The sequence below is a fragment of the Colobus angolensis genome, unplaced genomic scaffold (assembly GCF_000951035.1).
Source record: "Colobus angolensis palliatus isolate OR3802 unplaced genomic scaffold, Cang.pa_1.0 Scaffold47, whole genome shotgun sequence".
In the NCBI taxonomy this organism is placed as follows: Eukaryota; Metazoa; Chordata; class Mammalia; order Primates; family Cercopithecidae; genus Colobus; species Colobus angolensis.
In genome coordinates, this window is record NW_012118154.1 from 3,996,991 (window position 1) to 4,015,770 (window position 18,780).

General features: G+C 51.2%; 1 protein-coding gene and 1 long non-coding RNA gene across 3 annotated transcripts in view; one reads left to right on the forward strand and one right to left on the reverse strand.

The window, feature by feature from the left end:
• The window catches only part of CHD3 (chromodomain helicase DNA binding protein 3), a 31,345-nt gene extending 15,204 nt beyond the window's left edge, over positions 1 to 16,141 (forward strand). The window contains exons 11-40 of one of the 2 annotated variants that reach the window (XM_011958569.1): positions 520 to 731; positions 1,395 to 1,526; positions 1,920 to 2,019; positions 2,435 to 2,626; positions 2,767 to 2,967; positions 3,318 to 3,455; positions 3,713 to 3,834; positions 3,981 to 4,154; positions 4,275 to 4,416; positions 4,666 to 4,797; positions 6,007 to 6,124; positions 6,334 to 6,458; positions 6,664 to 6,895; positions 7,214 to 7,380; positions 7,831 to 8,008; positions 8,490 to 8,555; positions 9,014 to 9,099; positions 9,250 to 9,383; positions 9,930 to 10,074; positions 10,246 to 10,408; positions 10,503 to 10,624; positions 10,730 to 10,865; positions 10,978 to 11,079; positions 11,271 to 11,396; positions 11,789 to 11,897; positions 12,087 to 12,219; positions 12,537 to 12,732; positions 13,817 to 13,980; positions 14,230 to 14,356; positions 14,842 to 16,141. In XM_011958569.1, the coding sequence (XP_011813959.1) occupies positions 520 to 731; positions 1,395 to 1,526; positions 1,920 to 2,019; positions 2,435 to 2,626; positions 2,767 to 2,967; positions 3,318 to 3,455; positions 3,713 to 3,834; positions 3,981 to 4,154; positions 4,275 to 4,416; positions 4,666 to 4,797; positions 6,007 to 6,124; positions 6,334 to 6,458; positions 6,664 to 6,895; positions 7,214 to 7,380; positions 7,831 to 8,008; positions 8,490 to 8,555; positions 9,014 to 9,099; positions 9,250 to 9,383; positions 9,930 to 10,074; positions 10,246 to 10,408; positions 10,503 to 10,624; positions 10,730 to 10,865; positions 10,978 to 11,079; positions 11,271 to 11,396; positions 11,789 to 11,897; positions 12,087 to 12,219; positions 12,537 to 12,732; positions 13,817 to 13,980; positions 14,230 to 14,356; positions 14,842 to 14,963 (4,296 nt within the window). In that variant the 3' untranslated portion in view covers positions 14,964 to 16,141. The remainder of the gene's footprint in view (positions 1 to 519; positions 732 to 1,394; positions 1,527 to 1,919; positions 2,020 to 2,434; positions 2,627 to 2,766; positions 2,968 to 3,317; positions 3,456 to 3,712; positions 3,835 to 3,980; positions 4,155 to 4,274; positions 4,417 to 4,665; positions 4,798 to 6,006; positions 6,125 to 6,333; positions 6,459 to 6,663; positions 6,896 to 7,213; positions 7,381 to 7,830; positions 8,009 to 8,489; positions 8,556 to 9,013; positions 9,100 to 9,249; positions 9,384 to 9,929; positions 10,075 to 10,245; positions 10,409 to 10,502; positions 10,625 to 10,729; positions 10,866 to 10,977; positions 11,080 to 11,270; positions 11,397 to 11,788; positions 11,898 to 12,086; positions 12,220 to 12,536; positions 12,733 to 13,816; positions 13,981 to 14,229; positions 14,357 to 14,841) is intronic. The other variant, XM_011958570.1, reaches the window with a different exon arrangement.
• A 1,563-nt stretch (positions 16,142 to 17,704) lies between these two features.
• Positions 17,705 to 18,780, reverse strand: LOC105523634. Its single transcript, XR_001003629.1, has 2 exons — positions 18,722 to 18,780; positions 17,705 to 18,620 (listed from the first exon to the last, which is right to left on the reverse strand). It is a non-coding gene; the product is annotated as an uncharacterized LOC105523634 (long non-coding RNA).

The following is an 18,780-nucleotide window of genomic DNA, read 5'->3' on the forward strand; positions in this document are numbered from 1 at the left end:
GCCCAGCTAATTTTGTGTTTTTAGTAGAGATGGGGTTTCTCCATGTTGATCAGGCTGATCTCGAACTCCCAGCCTCAGGTGATCCACCTGCTTCAGCCTTCCAAAGTGCTGGGACGCGCCTGTTATTCTCTTATTGCCCAGGCTGGAGTGCAGTGGCACGACCTTGGCTCACTACAGCCTCCACCTCATGGGTTCAAGTGATTCTCCTGCCTCAGCCTCCTGAGTATCTGGGATTACAGGCATGTGCCACCACACCTGGCTAATTTATGTATTTTTAGTAGAGACAGGGTTTCTCCATGTTGACCAGGCTGGTCTTGAACTCCTGACTTCAGGTGATCCGCACCCCTGAGCCTCCCAAAGTGCTGGGATTACAGGCATGAACCACCGCGCCCGGCCAATCCATCCTTTTTCATAGCTCCCTTTCCCTGTCCCATTCCTCCTGCTGGCCTCTTCCGCATTCCCTGTTGTCCTCTGTGAGTGTCAGGCCTGTCTCTTCCCCATTTTTCTGTGCCCTATCAGCTGGAAATCTTCCATTTGGTTATGTACCGAAACTACCAGCGGAAGAATGACATGGATGAGCCCCCGCCCCTGGACTATGGCTCCGGCGAGGATGATGGGAAGAGTGACAAGCGTAAAGTGAAAGACCCACACTATGCTGAGATGGAGGAGAAGTACTATCGTTTTGGCATCAAGCCAGAGTGGATGACTGTCCACCGTATCATCAACCACAGGTGAATCCTTGGTCCCTGGGAAGTAAGACCTGGTATATGACACTATTCTTACCATGGTGATGGCCTCATGTTAGTATTTGCTGATTAACCAGGTAATTGATCTAACCTTGATAACCTCTGCTGTAGCTCCAGCCTTTCTGGCCTTGTTTCCTCCAGGGGAATGGGAGAAAACAGAAGGAAAGTTCGGCCAGGCGGTGCCTCTTTTGTCATCTCCAGTGGCATAAGACATAGCACATGAGTCTGGGGATGAGGGCATGAAAGCGAAACATGAGAGACAATTCATCCAGACCAGTGTTTTGAATATTTCTTCTTCATGGTACTTATTACTGCCTAAAGTTATGGTATTTATTTAGTTATTTCAATGCCGTCTTCCCCACGAGACTCTGAGTTCCATGAGGAAAATACTTAGTGATTAGGTGAACAAATGATATAAGGAGGGATCTCCAGGAATGTTTTATGATAGTTGATTTTTAGGATACCACCCTGAGAAGGTTAGGCTGCCAGGTTAACTATTCTCACGTCCCTTCCAGCGCCCACTGTTGAAGGTTGGGTGACAAATTTTGTGTGTTTGCTGATAATTGTGTTTCTCAGGCCTTCTTGCTGTTTGTGATCTGTGCGATTTTTTTTTCCTCCTGCTCCTCCTTATGGCCTCCTGCCCCACAGTGTGGATAAAAAGGGGAATTACCACTATCTAGTAAAATGGAGGGACTTGCCATATGACCAGTCCACGTGGGAGGAAGATGAAATGAATATCCCTGAATATGAAGAACATAAGCAAAGCTACTGGAGACACCGGTGAGGGAACGAGCCTGTGGATTCGAGAGATTCTGAGGATGAGGGCATGAAAGCTAAAATTCCAGCATAAAATGAGGGTATAGTAGGGACTGATTCAACCTGGAGTTCAGGGCAATGGCCACGTGGGCTGGGTTGTTTGAGATGGGCTTGCCAAAGAGGTAGTGTAAGGAACAGAAACAAGATCTGGCTGAGTAGTGGAGAAGAGAATGTTCAAGAGTGGGGAGGGCTGGTTCTTGAGGTGAAATCCAAAGGGCAAGGGTAAAAAGCCTGGGAAAAAGGAAATATGGGAAAATCTAGGTCATGGACAGTGGGAAGTAGGTCTGGAGTGGGTTCAGGAAAGAAAGCGTAGGACTCCCAACGACGAGGCCTCATTCAGAGCCACTCTTTTTCCAGAGAACTAATTATGGGGGAAGACCCTGCCCAGCCCCGGAAATATAAGAAGAAGAAGAAGGAGCTACAGGGTGATGGGCCTCCTAGTTCTCCCACTAATGATGTGAGTCCTCTCAGTTGGCATTGCTTGTTTCTGGAGCTATGGTGATTGAAGATTTCCCAAGGGCTACTGATGGCACTTCCCAGAGATTCAGTAACCTCTGTGAACAGTAGCTCTTCCTTCAGCATCCAGCCTTGCGCCAAGAGTGGTTAAGAATTTTGGCCTAAAAGGGCAGGAGCTGCTAGAGATAGGCCACTGGCAGCTCTTTCACCAGCTGGCCCTCCCCCATGGTGCTGCTGGATATTGTCTTACGGAATGAGGGGGAGGGGCTGAAGACTAGATGTGAGAACTTTTGTAAACTCAGGCCATAGTAGAGGGAATTGTAATCCAACTTGGTATCCATGCCAGGGAGGAGGAGACTAAGACTGGAGGAGCCGCTGGCTATTTCCTTGAGCTTTCTGACTTCTTGTCTCTGTAGCCTACCGTGAAATATGAGACTCAGCCACGGTTTATCACAGCCACTGGAGGCACCCTGCACATGTACCAGCTGGAAGGGCTGAACTGGCTGCGCTTCTCCTGGGCCCAGGGCACTGACACCATTCTAGCTGATGAGATGGGGCTGGGCAAGACCATACAAACCATTGTCTTCCTCTACTCACTCTATAAGGAGGTGCTGGACTCTAGGACCTTGAAGGGGACCGCCTGGACTGGGGAAGTGGGGAAGGGGAAGATGGAGGGGTGTAGCTGGCAGAGGACTGGGGTATACAGCCTCTAGCCTAGACTTATGCCGCCCCCATTCTTGACTCCCAGGGCCACACAAAAGGTCCCTTCCTGGTGAGTGCCCCACTCTCTACCATCATTAACTGGGAGCGGGAGTTCCAGATGTGGGCACCCAAATTCTATGTGGTGACATACACGGGTGACAAGGATAGCCGGGCCATCATTCGTGAGAATGAATTCTCCTTTGAGGACAATGCCATCAAAGGGGGCAAGAAAGCTTTTAAGATGAAGGTAAGCCCCTCTACCTCATATCCTCTAAGACCCTCAAATCTGTCACTTTTTTTTCTCAGCCAGGAATTCAGTTTCTCTATTCCCCTCTCTCCTCACCTTTCTCCTCTTCCTCCACCTGTCCTCGTGTCTCTGCACTACCATCCTAGAGATGTGGCAGGTACTCCCAGGGGCATACATGGATCTGTCAGTACTGGAAATGTGGGCAGAGGTTTAGGGGCCATGGTCTGTAATCCCTGCTTGGAGAACAGAGTAATGGCTCCTGTTGGGTGCCACAGTCAGGACAAGGTGTCTGGAGGTGTAAGTCCATGGTTGTCAGGTGGCAGCTGAATGGGCAATGATTATGTTGGCAGAGGGAGGCACAGGTGAAGTTCCACGTTCTCCTGACATCGTATGAGCTGATCACCATTGATCAGGCAGCACTCGGTTCTATCCGCTGGGCCTGTCTTGTGGTAGATGAGGCCCATCGACTCAAGAACAACCAGTCCAAGGTGAGTGAGGTTCCCAGACCTCAAAAGCGTGAAATGGTGGGCTCCTACTTGCCCTGGTCCTAAAAAAAACAAACAAAGTTCTGGGGATTTTCTGTAGTCTGGGAGGACGTCCAGGTTGGAAGAGGAAGAGGGACAAAGATTTGGGGCCTCTGATCCTGAGTGAAATGGGAGCTGGGACAGAGAAAGGCTGATGCTGTGGGTCGGTCATTTGCCACTAATAAGCCCATTCTCCTGCCTTGCCTTGCCCCATCTTTTAGTTTTTCAGGGTTCTCAATGGTTACAAGATAGATCATAAGTTGCTGCTGACAGGAACCCCATTGCAAAATAATCTGGAGGAGCTCTTCCATCTCCTGAACTTCCTCACCCCAGAGAGATTTAAGTAAGTGGTTCCCTAAGGGTAGTTGGCAGAGATGAGAGGTGGAGCAGATAAAATGAGCCGGTAGAGGATTCATCTGAGGTGGTAAGCCTGAGATCAGCGGCAAATAACTTGCCAACCTGTTACTTTTCTTCTCTCCTGGCTCTTAGCAACCTGGAGGGCTTCCTGGAGGAGTTTGCTGACATATCCAAAGAGGACCAGATCAAGAAACTGCATGATTTGCTGGGGCCACATATGCTACGGAGGCTCAAGGCAGATGTCTTTAAGAACATGCCAGCCAAGACAGAGCTCATCGTTCGGGTGGAGCTAAGCCCCATGCAGAAGTAAGATGCAAGACAAATTGCCTGGAGTAGGGGTTGGGGATTGATGGGAGCGTTCCAAGTGCCATATCATAATTGCTTCCTTTATTTATGTTTCTTTTACACCCCTTTCCTGGCCTTTAGGAAATACTACAAATACATCCTGACTCGAAATTTTGAGGCCTTGAATTCACGAGGTGGTGGGAACCAGGTGTCGCTGCTTAATATCATGATGGATCTTAAGAAGTGCTGCAACCATCCATACCTTTTTCCTGTGGCTGCTATGGTAGATACATAGAGCAGGAGCTGATCGAATGTCTGCTCTCAGAAAACATGGGTGGGGAGTAGTGGGGAGGTGGGTATTGAGCCACAAGGGTGGAGCTGCGCTGGAAGGCCAGGGACTGGGTCTCTGAGAGCAGTAGGAATTGGGAATGTGTGGAAGCTGGATCTGGGCATCTGGCCTTCTAGGCATGGTAAGAATATGGGGAGATGTTTCCAACTGACCCTGTCCTCCTCCTCTCTCCTCCCTTTTCAGGAGTCCCCCAAACTCCCCAGTGGGGCTTATGAGGGTGGGGCACTTATTAAGTCGTCTGGGAAGCTCATGCTGCTCCAGAAGATGCTGCGAAAGCTGAAGGAGCAAGGACACCGAGTACTCATCTTCTCACAGGTGACCTGTGCCCTTAGCTATCTACATCTGCTTCCTCTTCCCTCTCCTCATCCTCCACACTTTAATTTCTTACCATCTTCCTGTGGCTGCTCCAGTGTGACAAATGAGGAGATTCCTCCTGTAAGAGTTTCTTTTTTTTTTTTTTTTGAGACGGCGTTTCTCTCTTGTTCCCTGACTGGAGTGCAGGGGCGTGAACTGGGCTCACTGCAACCTCTGCTTCCTGGGTTCAAGTGATTCTCCTGCCTCAGCCTCCCGAGTAGCTGGGATTACAGGTGCCCACCTCCATGCCTGGCTAATTTTTTGTATTTTTAGTAGAGATGGGGTTTCACCGTGTTGGTCAGGATGGTCTCGATCTCCTGACCTCAGGTGATCTGCCCACCTCGGTCTCCCAAAGTGCTGGGATTACTGTATAGCAAGTTTATTCTTGGCCTCTGATGCCTGTTCTTAAGGTTATTGGAAGTTGAAGTCCAGCTCTAGTTCCTTTTCAGCTGCATGGGGGAAGGGTGAGGGTGAGCCATCTGCCTCCTTAGAGATTGGTATTATTTCTCCATCTTATTGGCAGGTGAGGGTGAAGGCACAGAACTTCTGGAAATGTGATGAAAACTCTGGGTCCACTCTCCAGACAACTGTACATACAATGACACAAATTTGTATGGATTTTCAGGGGGTTCCTAGATTTCCCTGAAACCTTTTCATGGGTCGCAGAGAACCTCTGCCTTAGGAGAAACAATCTTAAATCAAGAGAGTGTGACAAGAGGGCCAGACATGGTAGCTCACACCTGTTATCCCAGCACTTTGGGAGGCCGAGGCAGGAGGATCACTTGAGGTCAGGAGTTTGAGACCTGGCCAACATGGTGAAACCCCGTCTCTACTAAAAATACAAAAATTAGTTGGGCGTGGTGGCACAGACCTGTAGTCCCAGCTACTAGGGACTCTGAGGTGGTAGGATCACTTGAACTCGGGAGTGGAGGTTGCAGTGAGCTGAGATGGCACCACTGCACTCCAACTTGGGCAATAGAATGAGACTCCATCTCAAAAATAAAAATAAAAAAGAGAGTGTGACAAGAATGTGAAATAAAGAGGAGCTTAAGACAGGGCAGGGGTTCAGGTGTAAGGATCAGGGTTGAGTTTGTATAAAGGAGTAGTTAGAATAAGCAAGCTATCCCACCACCTCATTATTCCAGACTCCATCCTTTTCTCTTGCTCTAGATGACCAAAATGTTAGACTTGCTTGAGGACTTCTTAGACTATGAAGGCTACAAGTATGAACGCATAGATGGTGGCATCACTGGTGCCCTGAGGCAGGAGGCCATCGATCGGTTTAATGGTGAGGGAGATACACTGGTCCCTGGTGGGTGTGGGAGGCCTGAGAAACCTGTGATAGGTCCCTGGGATGGGAGGGGGATTGGCTTGGGGGACATTGGAAACTTAGGCTTTGAGTTGGGGGCATGGTTGTTTGTCATCAGAGAACGCCTAGGAGCAGGTGGACAGACCTACTGGGTACAAGAAAAACCTGATCCAACTCTCACCTCCTAGCTCCTGGAGCCCAACAATTCTGCTTCCTCCTGTCCACCCGAGCTGGGGGCCTGGGCATCAATCTGGCCACAGCTGACACTGTCATCATCTTTGATTCTGACTGGAACCCCCATAATGACATCCAGGTGGGAACTCGCATCCTGGAGCCCCTGCACCATTTAGCAAGGAGATGTGGGTTCATGGAGGAAGGTGTCATGTTCCGGGGTCAGAAATAAATCGCTTCTGGGAGGAGAGAAGACCCTTCTTCAGCAGCCTTCTTTCCTGAGCATGTGGGCAGTTTCTCCCCGGCCACTCCCCTGGCCCACCCGCCACTTTCTCTTGCCCCTGCAGGCCTTTAGCCGGGCTCACCGGATTGGCCAGGCCAACAAAGTGATGATTTACCGGTTTGTGACTCGTGCGTCAGTGGAAGAGCGAATCACACAAGTGGCCAAGAGAAAGATGATGCTGACACACCTGGTTGTGCGGCCTGGGCTGGGCTCCAAGGCAGGCTCCATGTCCAAGCAGGAGCTTGACGACATTCTCAAATTTGGCACTGAAGAGCTGTTCAAGGATGAAAACGAGGGTGAGAACCTTTTCTGCAGCTCCGTGAAAGCAGGCCCCTGCTCTCCCAGGAGTACTTCTCGGCCCCCTGTGGAGGGAAAAACAACTCTTCTCTGCAGCCTTTGAAGGAAGGAGAGCCTTCTTTTAGTGGCCCTTGGAGGAAGGTTGACCTCTTTCTTTGCCTGTAGGGTTCAAACAAACAAAACATAAACCTTTCAACATTGGCTCCTAGGGAAAGAGCCTTCTCCAGGGCTTCTGTGAAAAGGATGCAGAGTAGAAGCTTTCCCATCAGCCTTTCTAAACTTTGGAACCCAAAGTTCCCTGTTTTCCCTCTCACCAGGGGAGAACAAGGAGGAAGACAGCAGTGTGATTCATTATGACAATGAGGCCATCGCTCGGCTGTTGGACCGGAACCAGGATGCAACTGAGGACACTGACGTGCAGAACATGAATGAGTATCTCAGCTCCTTCAAGGTGGCACAGTACGTCGTGCGGGAAGAAGACAAGGTGAGAGGCTCTGGGGGCCAGACATTATCTATCCCAGGCCATCTCCAAAAGGCAGTATCCTTTACTTGGCCTTGAAATTGGAGGGTCCATCCCCCTTAGAACAGTAGTGGACCTCAAATAACTTCTTCGTCTAATAGGTGAGACTGGACTTCAGAGAGAAATGTAGGCACAGACAGTACTGGTAAACACAGAAGGGTACCTTCTGAGACAGTGCAGGAGAAACACTGTCAGAGGGATTAGAGGAGAGATTTAGAAAACATGAGGAGAGCACGCTGCAGGTAAGAGATGGCATGGAACATGCACAATGTCCAGAAAATGTATGCAGAGTCACAAAGCTCCAGGAGTGGGGAGACCGGATTGGGCTGATGCAGCAGAGTAGGGATTTCGTTGCCATGGAAGGATTAGCAAAGAAGGAGACCCCCAGTGTTCATTCATTCTGCTGCCCTTCAGATTGAGGAAATTGAGCGAGAGATCATCAAGCAGGAGGAGAATGTGGACCCTGACTACTGGGAGAAGCTGCTGAGGCATCACTATGAGCAACAGCAGGAAGACCTGGCCCGGAATCTAGGCAAGGGCAAGCGGGTTCGCAAGCAAGTTAACTACAATGATGCTGCTCAGGAAGACCAAGGTGAGGACTGCCCCAGATGCAGGCAGTAAAAGCGGGGAAAGTGATGATGAGAAGGGACTTAAGGCTGGGGCTACTTAGAGGGTAAGAGAGAAGCCTAGAAGTCAGAGCCTTCCCCTGCTAAAAGGGAAAGACGTAAGGTAGAGTCATTAGGAATTACCCGGAGGCCAGGTGGGTTTGCAGGTGATTTAAACTATTTGGTGGTTGCACAGGCATCCTATGGACACCCAGGGCCACTGCTTAGAGTAGGTTTGGCAGAAGAACCAGAGGGGCCCAGAGACAGAAGGTGGGCGGTGAATGGAGATGGTGTAGGATATGCAGCTCCCAAGTCAGACTTTGGGCAGTGACCTGGCGTTCCCAGAAGGGCCAAGGCCAGAATAAAGGTAGACAAGTCTCGGCAGGGAGGAAGCCAGCCAGAAAGGGCCCCAGCATGGGCATATCCCGAGAGACCTCCCTGACCACTGGGCCCTCTCCACCCCCACAGACAACCAGTCAGAGTACTCGGTGGGTTCAGAGGAGGAGGATGAAGACTTCGATGAACGTCCTGAAGGTGGCATCTGTGTTCCTGACTCTTACCTCTTACCATTTTATTTTGCAGTTTGCTTTAAGCCCACTGTTTTTGTACAAGTAAAAAATCTGTGTGTGTGTGTGTGTGGAAAAACTCGATTGCAGATGAGCAGAAAGGAAGCAATGTGGATAGTCTCTCCACTAGTAAACTTCTGTTTGTGTGACCACATAGACTAGATCAAGAAAGGCTGAATCATTTTCCATTCCCACTGGTAATCTGGGCCTTTGTCAGATATCAGCTATTAATTTTAAAATATGACTGGTTCTTTTAGACTCACTGGGTTAGTAGTTCTGAAGTGCTTGGGTGGGAGAGAATTGGGAGCACCTCAAACATGATAGGAATGTTCCTGTGTTCTGTATCTTGTGGGAATGGGGTGCTAAGGAGGACTGAGGCTTAGAGGAGGTGGTGGATCAGCTAACTGATGTCATCCCCACTCTCAGGGCGTAGACAGTCAAAGAGGCAGCTCCGGAATGAGAAAGATAAGCCACTGCCTCCACTGCTGGCCCGAGTCGGGGGCAACATTGAGGTGAGAGCTGGGCCCAGTGTTCGCGAGTTCTCCAAGGAGAGCATGAGGGCAGAAGGTTGGAAATTGGGGCCTGGATCACTGAGGGTAGAAAGGACAAGACCTAAGAACCCTGGACATGTGTCGCCATTGCCTCCTTGCCCCCACCCTCAGGTGCTGGGCTTCAATACCCGTCAGCGGAAGGCTTTCCTCAATGCCGTGATGCGCTGGGGGATGCCACCACAGGATGCCTTCACCACGCAGTGGCTGGTGCGGGACCTGAGGGGCAAGACTGAGAAGGAGTTTAAGTGAGTGTGGGTGATACAGGGCTGAGTTGGACGCAAGGGTAAGAGCTTTGGGCATTCCATTCTTCCTTGGGGCCGCCATATGATGTGACCTTACTCAACTGACTGTCACCCTCCCTGCCATACACTTCCTGGCTCGATTTCCTGGGGGGTGGTCTCAGCCCACCCCACCTCCCCTCAGCCGAGCCTAGAGTAGAGGGGCCAGGCATCCTCCCCAGGGGAGAGGTGTTGAAGCAAGGAACCTCTCCTGGGCTGTCCTAGCCTCACATTTACTTGGCCACAATCACCTGGCAGGAGGAGCTGTTGGAAAGGATGAAGAGCTGACTGATGGGGCCCAGGAATTAAGTACCAAGGCCAAGGGGAAAGGCCAGGGATGGGGCGCAGGACTTGGAGGGCTGGTAATGGTGAGAGTGAGAGGCCCACGGGAGGAGCCCTGGAGCACCTGAGGATTTGGGGACTTGGGGGTCCTCAGTCATCCTTGCATCTTCCTCACTGCCCTATACCCCTTCTGTGGCTCCCCTAACCGTCCTCCCACCCCATGCTCCTTAGGGCCTATGTATCTTTGTTCATGCGCCATCTGTGTGAGCCTGGGGCAGACGGCTCTGAAACCTTTGCCGATGGGGTCCCTCGGGAGGGACTGAGTCGCCAGCAGGTGTTGACCCGCATTGGAGTCATGTCTCTCGTCAAGAAGAAGGTATCAGTCTTCCTCTCACCCAAAAAATCAAGCCGGCTGCCTAGTCTCTGTCCTTCCTCTGCCTCTGTCCCTGAGTTGTAAGCTCGCTCTGGTGTGAGACGGAGGAGACTAGAGCTTCCTGTCTGTATGTCTGTAAGTGCCTGGAGCTGACACCTGTCCTTCCAACCCCAGGTGCAGGAGTTTGAGCACATCAATGGGCGTTGGTCAATGCCGGAACTGATGCCCGACCCCAGCGCTGACTCTAAGCGCTCCTCCAGAGCCTCCTCTCCTACCAAAACGTCTCCCACCACTCCTGAGGCTTCTGCTACCAACAGTCCCTGCACCTCTAAACCTGGTAATCAGAAATCAGGATGGTGGGAGAGACAGAAAGGGAGCCAGGAGTCAGGGCAAGAGAACCTCTGTCTTTATCACTGTGCCTTCCCCTGCAGCTACTCCAGCTCCAAGTGAGAAAGGAGAAGGCATAAGGACTCCTCTTGAGAAGGAGGAAGCTGAAAACCAGGAGGAAAGGCCAGAGAAGAACAGCAGAATTGGGGAGAAGATGGACACAGAGGTGTGTGGCTCCCTACATTCCCCTGTGGAGTGGGAGGGGAGGGGGCTTGGAGGCCAGATGCCTGGGAGCCCTCCAGCTCATCCTGAGCCCATTGTCCTCTTACAGGTTGATGCCCCCAGCCCAGCCCCATCACTCGGGGAGCGGCTGGAGCCAAGGAAGATTCCTCTAGAGGATGAGGTGCCAGGGGTACCTGGAGAGATGGAGCTTGAACCTGGGTACCGTGGGGACAGAGATAAGTCAGGTGGGTGCATGGCCTTAGGAGTGATGGGGGATTAGAATTTGGGATGTCCCTCTTCTGGGGTCAGAGGATGAGGGTAACATCCTCCCTTCCTATCCCCTACCCCCTCCCACAGCCACAGAGTCGACGCCAGGAGAAAGGGGGGAGGAGAAGCCGATGGATGGACAGGAACACAGGGAGAGGCCGGAGGGGGAAACGGGGGATTTGGGCAAGAGAGGTAATGAGTGGAAGGGACCGGACACCTGGGTCCCTGAGGGCATCAGGGGAGGTGGAGTCTGGGGAACCAAATGCTTGGGTCCTGGGCGGGTAGCTGTTTGAAAGGCCAGGACAGCACAGTACAGATAGTAGTCTTGGGACCTGGGAGGAAGGTGTCCTGAGGTGTGAGCTTTGGCCTGTCTGTCCTAGCAGAAGATGTAAAAGGTGACCGGGAGCTTCGACCAGGGCCTCGAGATGAGCCACGGTCCAATGGGCGACGAGAGGAAAAGACAGAGAAGCCCCGGTTCATGTTCAATATCGCAGATGGTGGCTTCACAGGTTGGGGAGACTCTCGCTGCTTTCTGCTCCTCAAGGGGATCTGCTCATCCTTATGGGGTTTCTCGTTTTGCCTGAGGCTTCCTGCTACCTTTAATTCCAAGTAACTTCCAATGAAGTATGTTGCATGCTGACTCCGATCCTTGCTCTAAATCTTTCTTAAGTATCCCTCTTAACTCCAAAGCTGGCTCTAATCCCACCTTTATTCTTAATTCTAACTCGAACCTGGTTAGTAACGGAGTTTGTTCCGAACTCCTAACCTAACCTTTACCCATTCCTCTTCAGGAGCCCTTAGTTCCCTTTCATTATTCAGTTTCCCCATCTCTACCTGTCTGTTGGACTGAGGGCAGTCTGCAAACCCCTGTTGCCTCTTCTGTCTGCTGCCTTCTTTGCAGAGCTTCACACACTGTGGCAGAATGAGGAACGGGCAGCTATTTCCTCGGGCAAACTCAATGAGATCTGGCACAGAAGACACGACTACTGGCTTCTGGCTGGGATTGTCCTGTATCCTTTGACACACGTGCAAGAAGGAAAAGGTTCTCTCAAGCTGGCAAAAAAAAAAAAAAAAAAAGGATGATGATTTCACACCCGGGGACAGGGCTGCTTTGGGGAGTCAGGCCAAAAGGAAGAAGTGTTCAAAGCCAAGCCCATTCCTGTTAAATTCCTTGATGGTTCCCTTTCCTTCATTGGTAGCCATGGCTATGCACGGTGGCAGGACATCCAGAATGATGCTCAATTTGCCATTATCAACGAGCCATTTAAAACTGAAGCCAACAAGGGGAACTTTCTGGAGATGAAAAATAAGTTCCTGGCCCGGAGGTTCAAGGTGGGAATGAGGGAGGACAGGAGCGGGTTATAGACGGGCTTGGGTCAGAAGTGAGGTCAAATCTAGTTGGAACCTAGGGAAGGTTAACACCTTCAGGGCTGAGGTGATGCTTGGAGCCAAGACCAAAGTGTAACCTTGTGCTTAGGAGTGTGGTCTGGGTCAGGGTTGATGCTACGTTCGCAGTTGGTTTGGAGCTAGGAGTGCTCTGGGCCAGCAGTGAGGGCAGGCTGGGTCTCCTGCTGTGTCCAGTCCCCCCGCCCGCCACTCACCCACTGCTGGCAGAGCCCTGCCTTCACCTCCCAACCCTGTGCCCTCAGCTCCTGGAGCAGGCGCTGGTGATTGAGGAGCAGCTGCGGCGGGCGGCCTACCTGAACCTGTCGCAGGAGCCGGCGCACCCCGCCATGGCCCTCCACGCCCGCTTCGCCGAGGCCGAGTGCCTGGCCGAGAGCCACCAGCACCTCTCCAAGGAGTCGCTGGCGGGGAACAAGCCGGCCAACGCCGTCCTGCACAAGGGTAAGGGCCGCGGCGGCCCCGCGCGGGGGAGGGCCCACAACGCTGCGTAAGTCTTCACCCCGCACCCCTCAAAATCTTCCCACCCCCTGACCCCTCTACCCTCTGAACCACCCCCCTCTGACCTCTAACCCCACCCCTACCAACCTGACACCCCCTTGGATTTTAGCCTCTAGGACTTGTGCAAAACAACCCTCATCCACGCCTGACAGCATTCACAACCATGCCCCATAGAGGGACCTGCCCCAGCCTCCATGTCCCCTCTACACAGTGGGGCCTCTTCACTGGCGGTGGAGGCGCATCCCCGCCATACTCCCGACATCATCCAGTTAGGGGCCTTGGACTGTGTGTGCACCATACAAATCCCTGGCTCTGGTCAAACAAATCACATTCCCTCACATCTGTTTCACCCCGTGAGGCAGAAACTACCACCCATCCAACTCTCTGACCCTACTCCATGAAACTTCCCTTTGACCTTCGACCTTTCCTCCTACCGCCTCTTACCTTGCCAGTGATAGAGATTATATCCAAAGCCCTCTAACCATCTAATCCTGCCTGATGTAGTCACTGACTCCTGGCCCCTTTGATCCCTGTTCTAATTCCTTGAATCTGTAATACTGACCGTCTAACCTCCCCCTCCCCTTACATATTAAAACCTTGATTCCTTAAAGCTTTGACACTTACCACCTCCCATGCCTCCTGACTATTTCCTCCCCATCATCCCCAACCCCAAACCTCGCTCTTCCAGTATGAGATGTTCTGACAACTCCCCGCCCCCATGTCTTCCAATGTCCCCCCCATCTTCCTTTCCTCCATGCTCCCTTTTTCTTTCTTCTTTCTCTCCATCTGTCTTCTGTGGTGATCTGGTCTCTCTCTTTTCCTGACACTTTTTCTTTTCCCCTGAGTTGCTTCTGTTTTTTGTCTACTTCTTTTACTTTCTTGATCTCTGGTTCTTTGACATCTGTGTCCTCCTCTCTCGCTCTTTTTCTGCCTGTATCTGTCCATCTGATGCCTCTCTTTTCCTGGCTCCATCTCTCTATTTCCCTGTCTTTCTCTTGCCCTTCTTTCTCTGTGGCCCGGGCCCCAGTTCTGAACCAGCTGGAGGAGTTGCTGAGCGACATGAAGGCGGACGTGACCCGCCTGCCAGCCACGCTATCCCGAATACCCCCCATCGCAGCCCGCCTTCAGATGTCCGAGCGCAGCATCCTCAGCCGGCTGGCCAGCAAGGGCACGGAGCCTCACCCCACACCGGTAACCCTCTTTCCCCCTAGCTCCAGTTTTCCCTGTTTGGGTTCCTCCTGCACACATACAAACACTTCCATCAGAATCCTATACAATATGGAAAAACATCTTGCTAGAACACAGTCGTCACCCTTGAGTGAGTCTGCCTGCCTGTGTATCCTACGTCAATAGTTGTGGAGTGTGGCTCATAATGTCTCCCCTACAGCTTCTTTCACAGACTATGAACTAACTCCAACTTCTGCTTACTCTCTGTTCCAGGCCTTCCCCCCGGGTCCCTACGCTACACCTCCGGGGTACGGGGCGGCCTTCAGCGCCGCACCCGTAGGGGCCCTGGCCGCCGCAGGCGCCAATTACAGCCAGATGCCTGCAGGGTCCTTCATCACAGGTCAGCTGGTGTTTTCCTACCCCCTGCTACTCACACTCCTCCTTTGCCAAACTTTATTTCTGCTCAGCTGCCCTTTAACTGCTCTAGTCCATCTCATTTCCTTGGTGGTATCTGGTGTTGTATGAGATAGAGTTGTTCTAGGCTGTCCCCCCATGCCTTTCTTAACCCCTCTCTGATCTCCTTTATCAAAAACCAGAGTTTTAGTAGATCTGTGACTTGGTGTCTTCTACCCAAGCCACCTCCCTCCAGGTTCCTTAAAGGGAAAGTGAATATGAAACCCGAGGGGTATAGAGTGGGAACATGTGTTCAATCATGTAACACAAAGTGGAATCTCAGGGAAAGGGGTTTGCCCTGGTCTTCCCACCCTTACCTGGGGCAACTGGAAGTGGCAGGAGGTGATCTACAAGTGAGAATTCACCACTGTCATGAAGTGATGTTTGGGAGTGATGTGGGGATTGATCTTCCCTTACCCCTTTCCCAAACAGCCGCCACCAACGGCCCTCCAGTGCTGGTGAAGAAGGAGAAGGAAATGGTGGGGGCGTTGGTGTCAGACGGGCTGGATCGGAAGGAGCCCCGAGCCGGGGAGGTGATCTGTATAGACGACTGACTGGATCCCAGGCCTGCCCTTCACCCAGGCCCCGTCCCCGAGGCCGACCCCCAGTTCAAGCGCTGGGGCCTGCTGCCAGCCCTCCACCTTCCCCACCCCTTGGGCCATCACTGGGCTAGGAACCCCTTTGCCCCTCTCTGCAGCTCCTCTCTTCAAGAAGGGCCCTTTGTCTTTCTCCACTCCCACGCGCCTTTCCCACCAAGCCTTGAAGACTGTGCTGGTGAGAAGAGGTCTGGGTGGGAGACGGCTGGCAGGGTCTTCCAAGTACCTTCCTCCCCCACTGCCAAGTATACACAACTTCCCAGTAAAGGGTTGTGGGGAGGCAAGAGGTGGAGCCTCCCCAGCTGATTCCCTGCAGAATCAGCTCCATCTCATGCAGAAGTGGAGAATTAGCCTTGCCTGGCCTTTAGGAACTTTTGCGGGGAAGAGAGCTTTGAAGAGAGGAGGGGGACTTTTAAAGAGGGATGAAAATGAGTCCTGGGAGGGAGGAAGGGACGAGGAGGGGTGGCTGCATGTTACCGTTCCCTACCTCTCCCCACATGGAGGGTGGAGCAGTTACGAGGGAGGAAGTCAATTGCTGTTCAGCCTCAGAATAAAGGCGCCGTTCACTGGCTCAGTTACCTCCTGTGTACCGGCATCTTGTGTTGGGAATGTTCCCCCCTCCCTAGGGACCAAGGACCACCCCTACAAAGAGTAATGGTTGGGTGATACTCCCTCAAGCCAAAGAGGAGCTCCTCAACCTGTTCTAGGGACCCAGGTAACCTAGAAGGGTGGGAGAGAATACAATGGGCCAGACGGCGGCGGGGGGGATGCCCCCAGTTCTGGGGCTTAGGTTCCTGGAAGACTTCTACTACCCTCCCTCCTCAAGGCCTAGATACAGACTAAATTTGCGTTAAGTCAGGCAGGGGACCTAGTCAGGGTCTTGGGAGCTACCTTGTCATTGGGACCAGAGCAAAATAGTGGAGGGCAGGCAAGGGAAATGTGGGCACATCCCCCCTCCCAGGAGGGGCCGGGGAGAGTGGCAGTTTGCATGGCGAACCCCCCACTTCCTCTTTGCTGCCCCTTCACTTTCTTGCTGCCCCTTTCCCAGTCTCTCTTCACACCCACTCCTGGTCTGTCCTGATCCCCTCTTCTGTATCAGGTTTATTGGTTGTACATATAAATTATACTTTCCTTTCTGTGTGCTCTGTTATTTTTTATGGGGGGGAGTTTTGGGGGGAGGGATAAGAAAAGTTGTTGCTTTCTGCCTTTTCTTTTTTAAAAAATCTTACGACTTTTTCCTTTTCCTCATTTTTATCTCTTGGATTATTCACTAAAACTGAGGTTCTTCCAGCCCCAACTATGTGATGGGCTCAGTGTAGAGAAGGAGGGTGAGCAGCAGATACCTACATGGCCTCAGGTTGACTTCAGAGAGAGTGGGACTTACTGGACAGAAATGTAGTGGGAGGAGTGCCCAGCAAGATTCAAAACTGCCTTCCAGCCATCCTTTTGATCATCCTTTCCACCTTCAAGTTGCACTTTAGTTCCCCCAAGAGTCAGTAGAGGTCACTACAGCTACACAGGTTCAGTTCCAGTATGAAGCAAAGGCACACTTTTTATTTTTATTTTTTTTAAGGAGTTGAGGGTCAGATCTGTCTAGCTTACTAAAGATTTGAACTGCTAGGCACTTCCTTGATGTTTATTGCTCACTAAACAGAGCTTCTCAGAGATTGAGAGAGGCCAGACATGTACTTAACAAGGCTATTATATTAAAAAAAATAAGATATAAAGCCAGTACATACTATACAGTAACACTGCTGTTGGCCCTGGAGATTAAACAGTCCCAGGTCAGCCCTTGCTCCCATGGGGCTTACACTCCAGTGAGGACACCCACAAAGCATGAAAATAAAAGCAGTAAAAATAAAACAGGGCATTATGTTACAGAGGGGTGGGGGAAAGGGCTCTACTACGTTGAAGGCAGAAAAAGGCCTCCCAGAAGAGGGAGCATTTAAGCTGAGACGTAAGGACAGGAAAATGCCAAAATAGGGTTACAAAAATTGAGGTTTATAACTCATAAGTGTATATGATTTGTCAATCAAAAATATTTTAAAAAGGTTGGAGACCCCTAAAAATTGAGGTTAATACTTAATAAGTTCACATTTTTAAGAGAAAAATGTAACATAGTAGGTTAGGATTTCTTTAGCAATAGAATGTTACTTTAGAACTTTGGATAAAATAATCTATCAGTCATACCTATTATGTTTTAAATATTCTATCTACAGATGGTGATATCCTAAAGAGTCTAGGATCTAGACCAATGATACTTACATTTTCACATGCACACAAATCACCTGGGATTGTTAAAATGCCAGAGTCTGGCCGGGCGCGGTGGCTCACTCCTATAATCCCAGCACTTTGGGAGGCCGAGTGGGTGCACCACCTGAGATCAGGAGTTTGAGACCAGCCTGACCAACACGGCAAAACCCCATCTCTACTAAAAATACGAAAATTAGCCAGGCGTGGTGGCAGGCGCCTGTAATCCCAGCTACTCCAGCGGGTGAGGCAGGAGAATCACTTGAACCTGGGAGGTGGAGGCTGCAGTAAGGTGAGATTGCGCCACTGCACTCCAGCCTGGGCGACAGAGTGAGACTGTCTCAAAAACAAAAACAAAAAAACAACCCTGCCAGAGTCTGATTCAGGAAGTCTGGAGTGGGATCCTGGAGTGAGACTGTGCACTTCCATCGACAGTATACCAACGCTGCTGGTCCTTGACTATGACTATATGGTCATAAGATACTTACAGGATTCTAAAATAGAATAGGTGATGTCCCATTATGGGACACAAATTTTAAAGACACTTAAAATTGTATAAGTATCTTTTCAGTAGCGCCAGTGTTCCCTGTGACTGTAAAGATAACACAGATAATAGCAAAAGTTTGAAATATGATGCCTTTCAAATGGCTCTCCTTTCCTACTTTGATAGGCTCTAATTAGGTGCCTCACATAAATGCCCTTTGGAATTTCTGATACCTGCCCTAGCAGGCTGAAGGTAGATTCTGAAATGAAGCAAGGCTCCTAATCACAGTCACAGGCAGGGAGCCATCTCAATTTTTGGAACACAGAACTGGGAGTGGGGAGACAGCAGGCATACCAGCACCCTTACATGCCAGAGAAGTGAGATTAACATGACGCGAAAATTAGCCTCTTCTCTCCCATTCCATCTTAAAAAAAAAAAAAAAAAAAAAAATTCAAACCATTGACAAAGAATTGCTAAAAAGGGACCTGTTGCTCCCACACACCAGAGCCACCCTGGACAAAAGCCAAAGTCCCAGCTAAGAAAACAGTCTGTCTTCTTCCCACAGTAACGTAGGCTTTGTTTATATCATCCCTCGGCCACTCCATCCTGAAAATGTAAGACTGGCACAGTCAGTAGATGGGGGCGAGTTCGTCTAGGAGCCTCCCCAACTCATCATCAACACCTCCCAGGGCGTTCCCTCCTGCCCTCTGCTCATCTGTCTTATCACATGTCAATCCTGGGATCTGAGACAGAGCAGTCTTGATATCAGCCCCCGCGAGGCTGCAGCTCCCACCTTCCTTCGGCTGTGGCTTCCGAGTTCCTCGGTTACAACGTGCAACGGGTCAGGTGGGCAATGTCCTTGATCTCCGGACAGTAGAGCACTGGCGGAAAGAAGAAGGGTTAGCGGCACCAGGAGCAAGCCAACGAACCTCCGTGTGCCTCGGCGCTCTCTCCCCTGCATCCTCCCCTGGCAGCCCCTCACCGTTGCTAGGCAGCGGACGCCGCCAGCGCCGCGCGGGCGCCAGGACCCTGTCCCAGAGC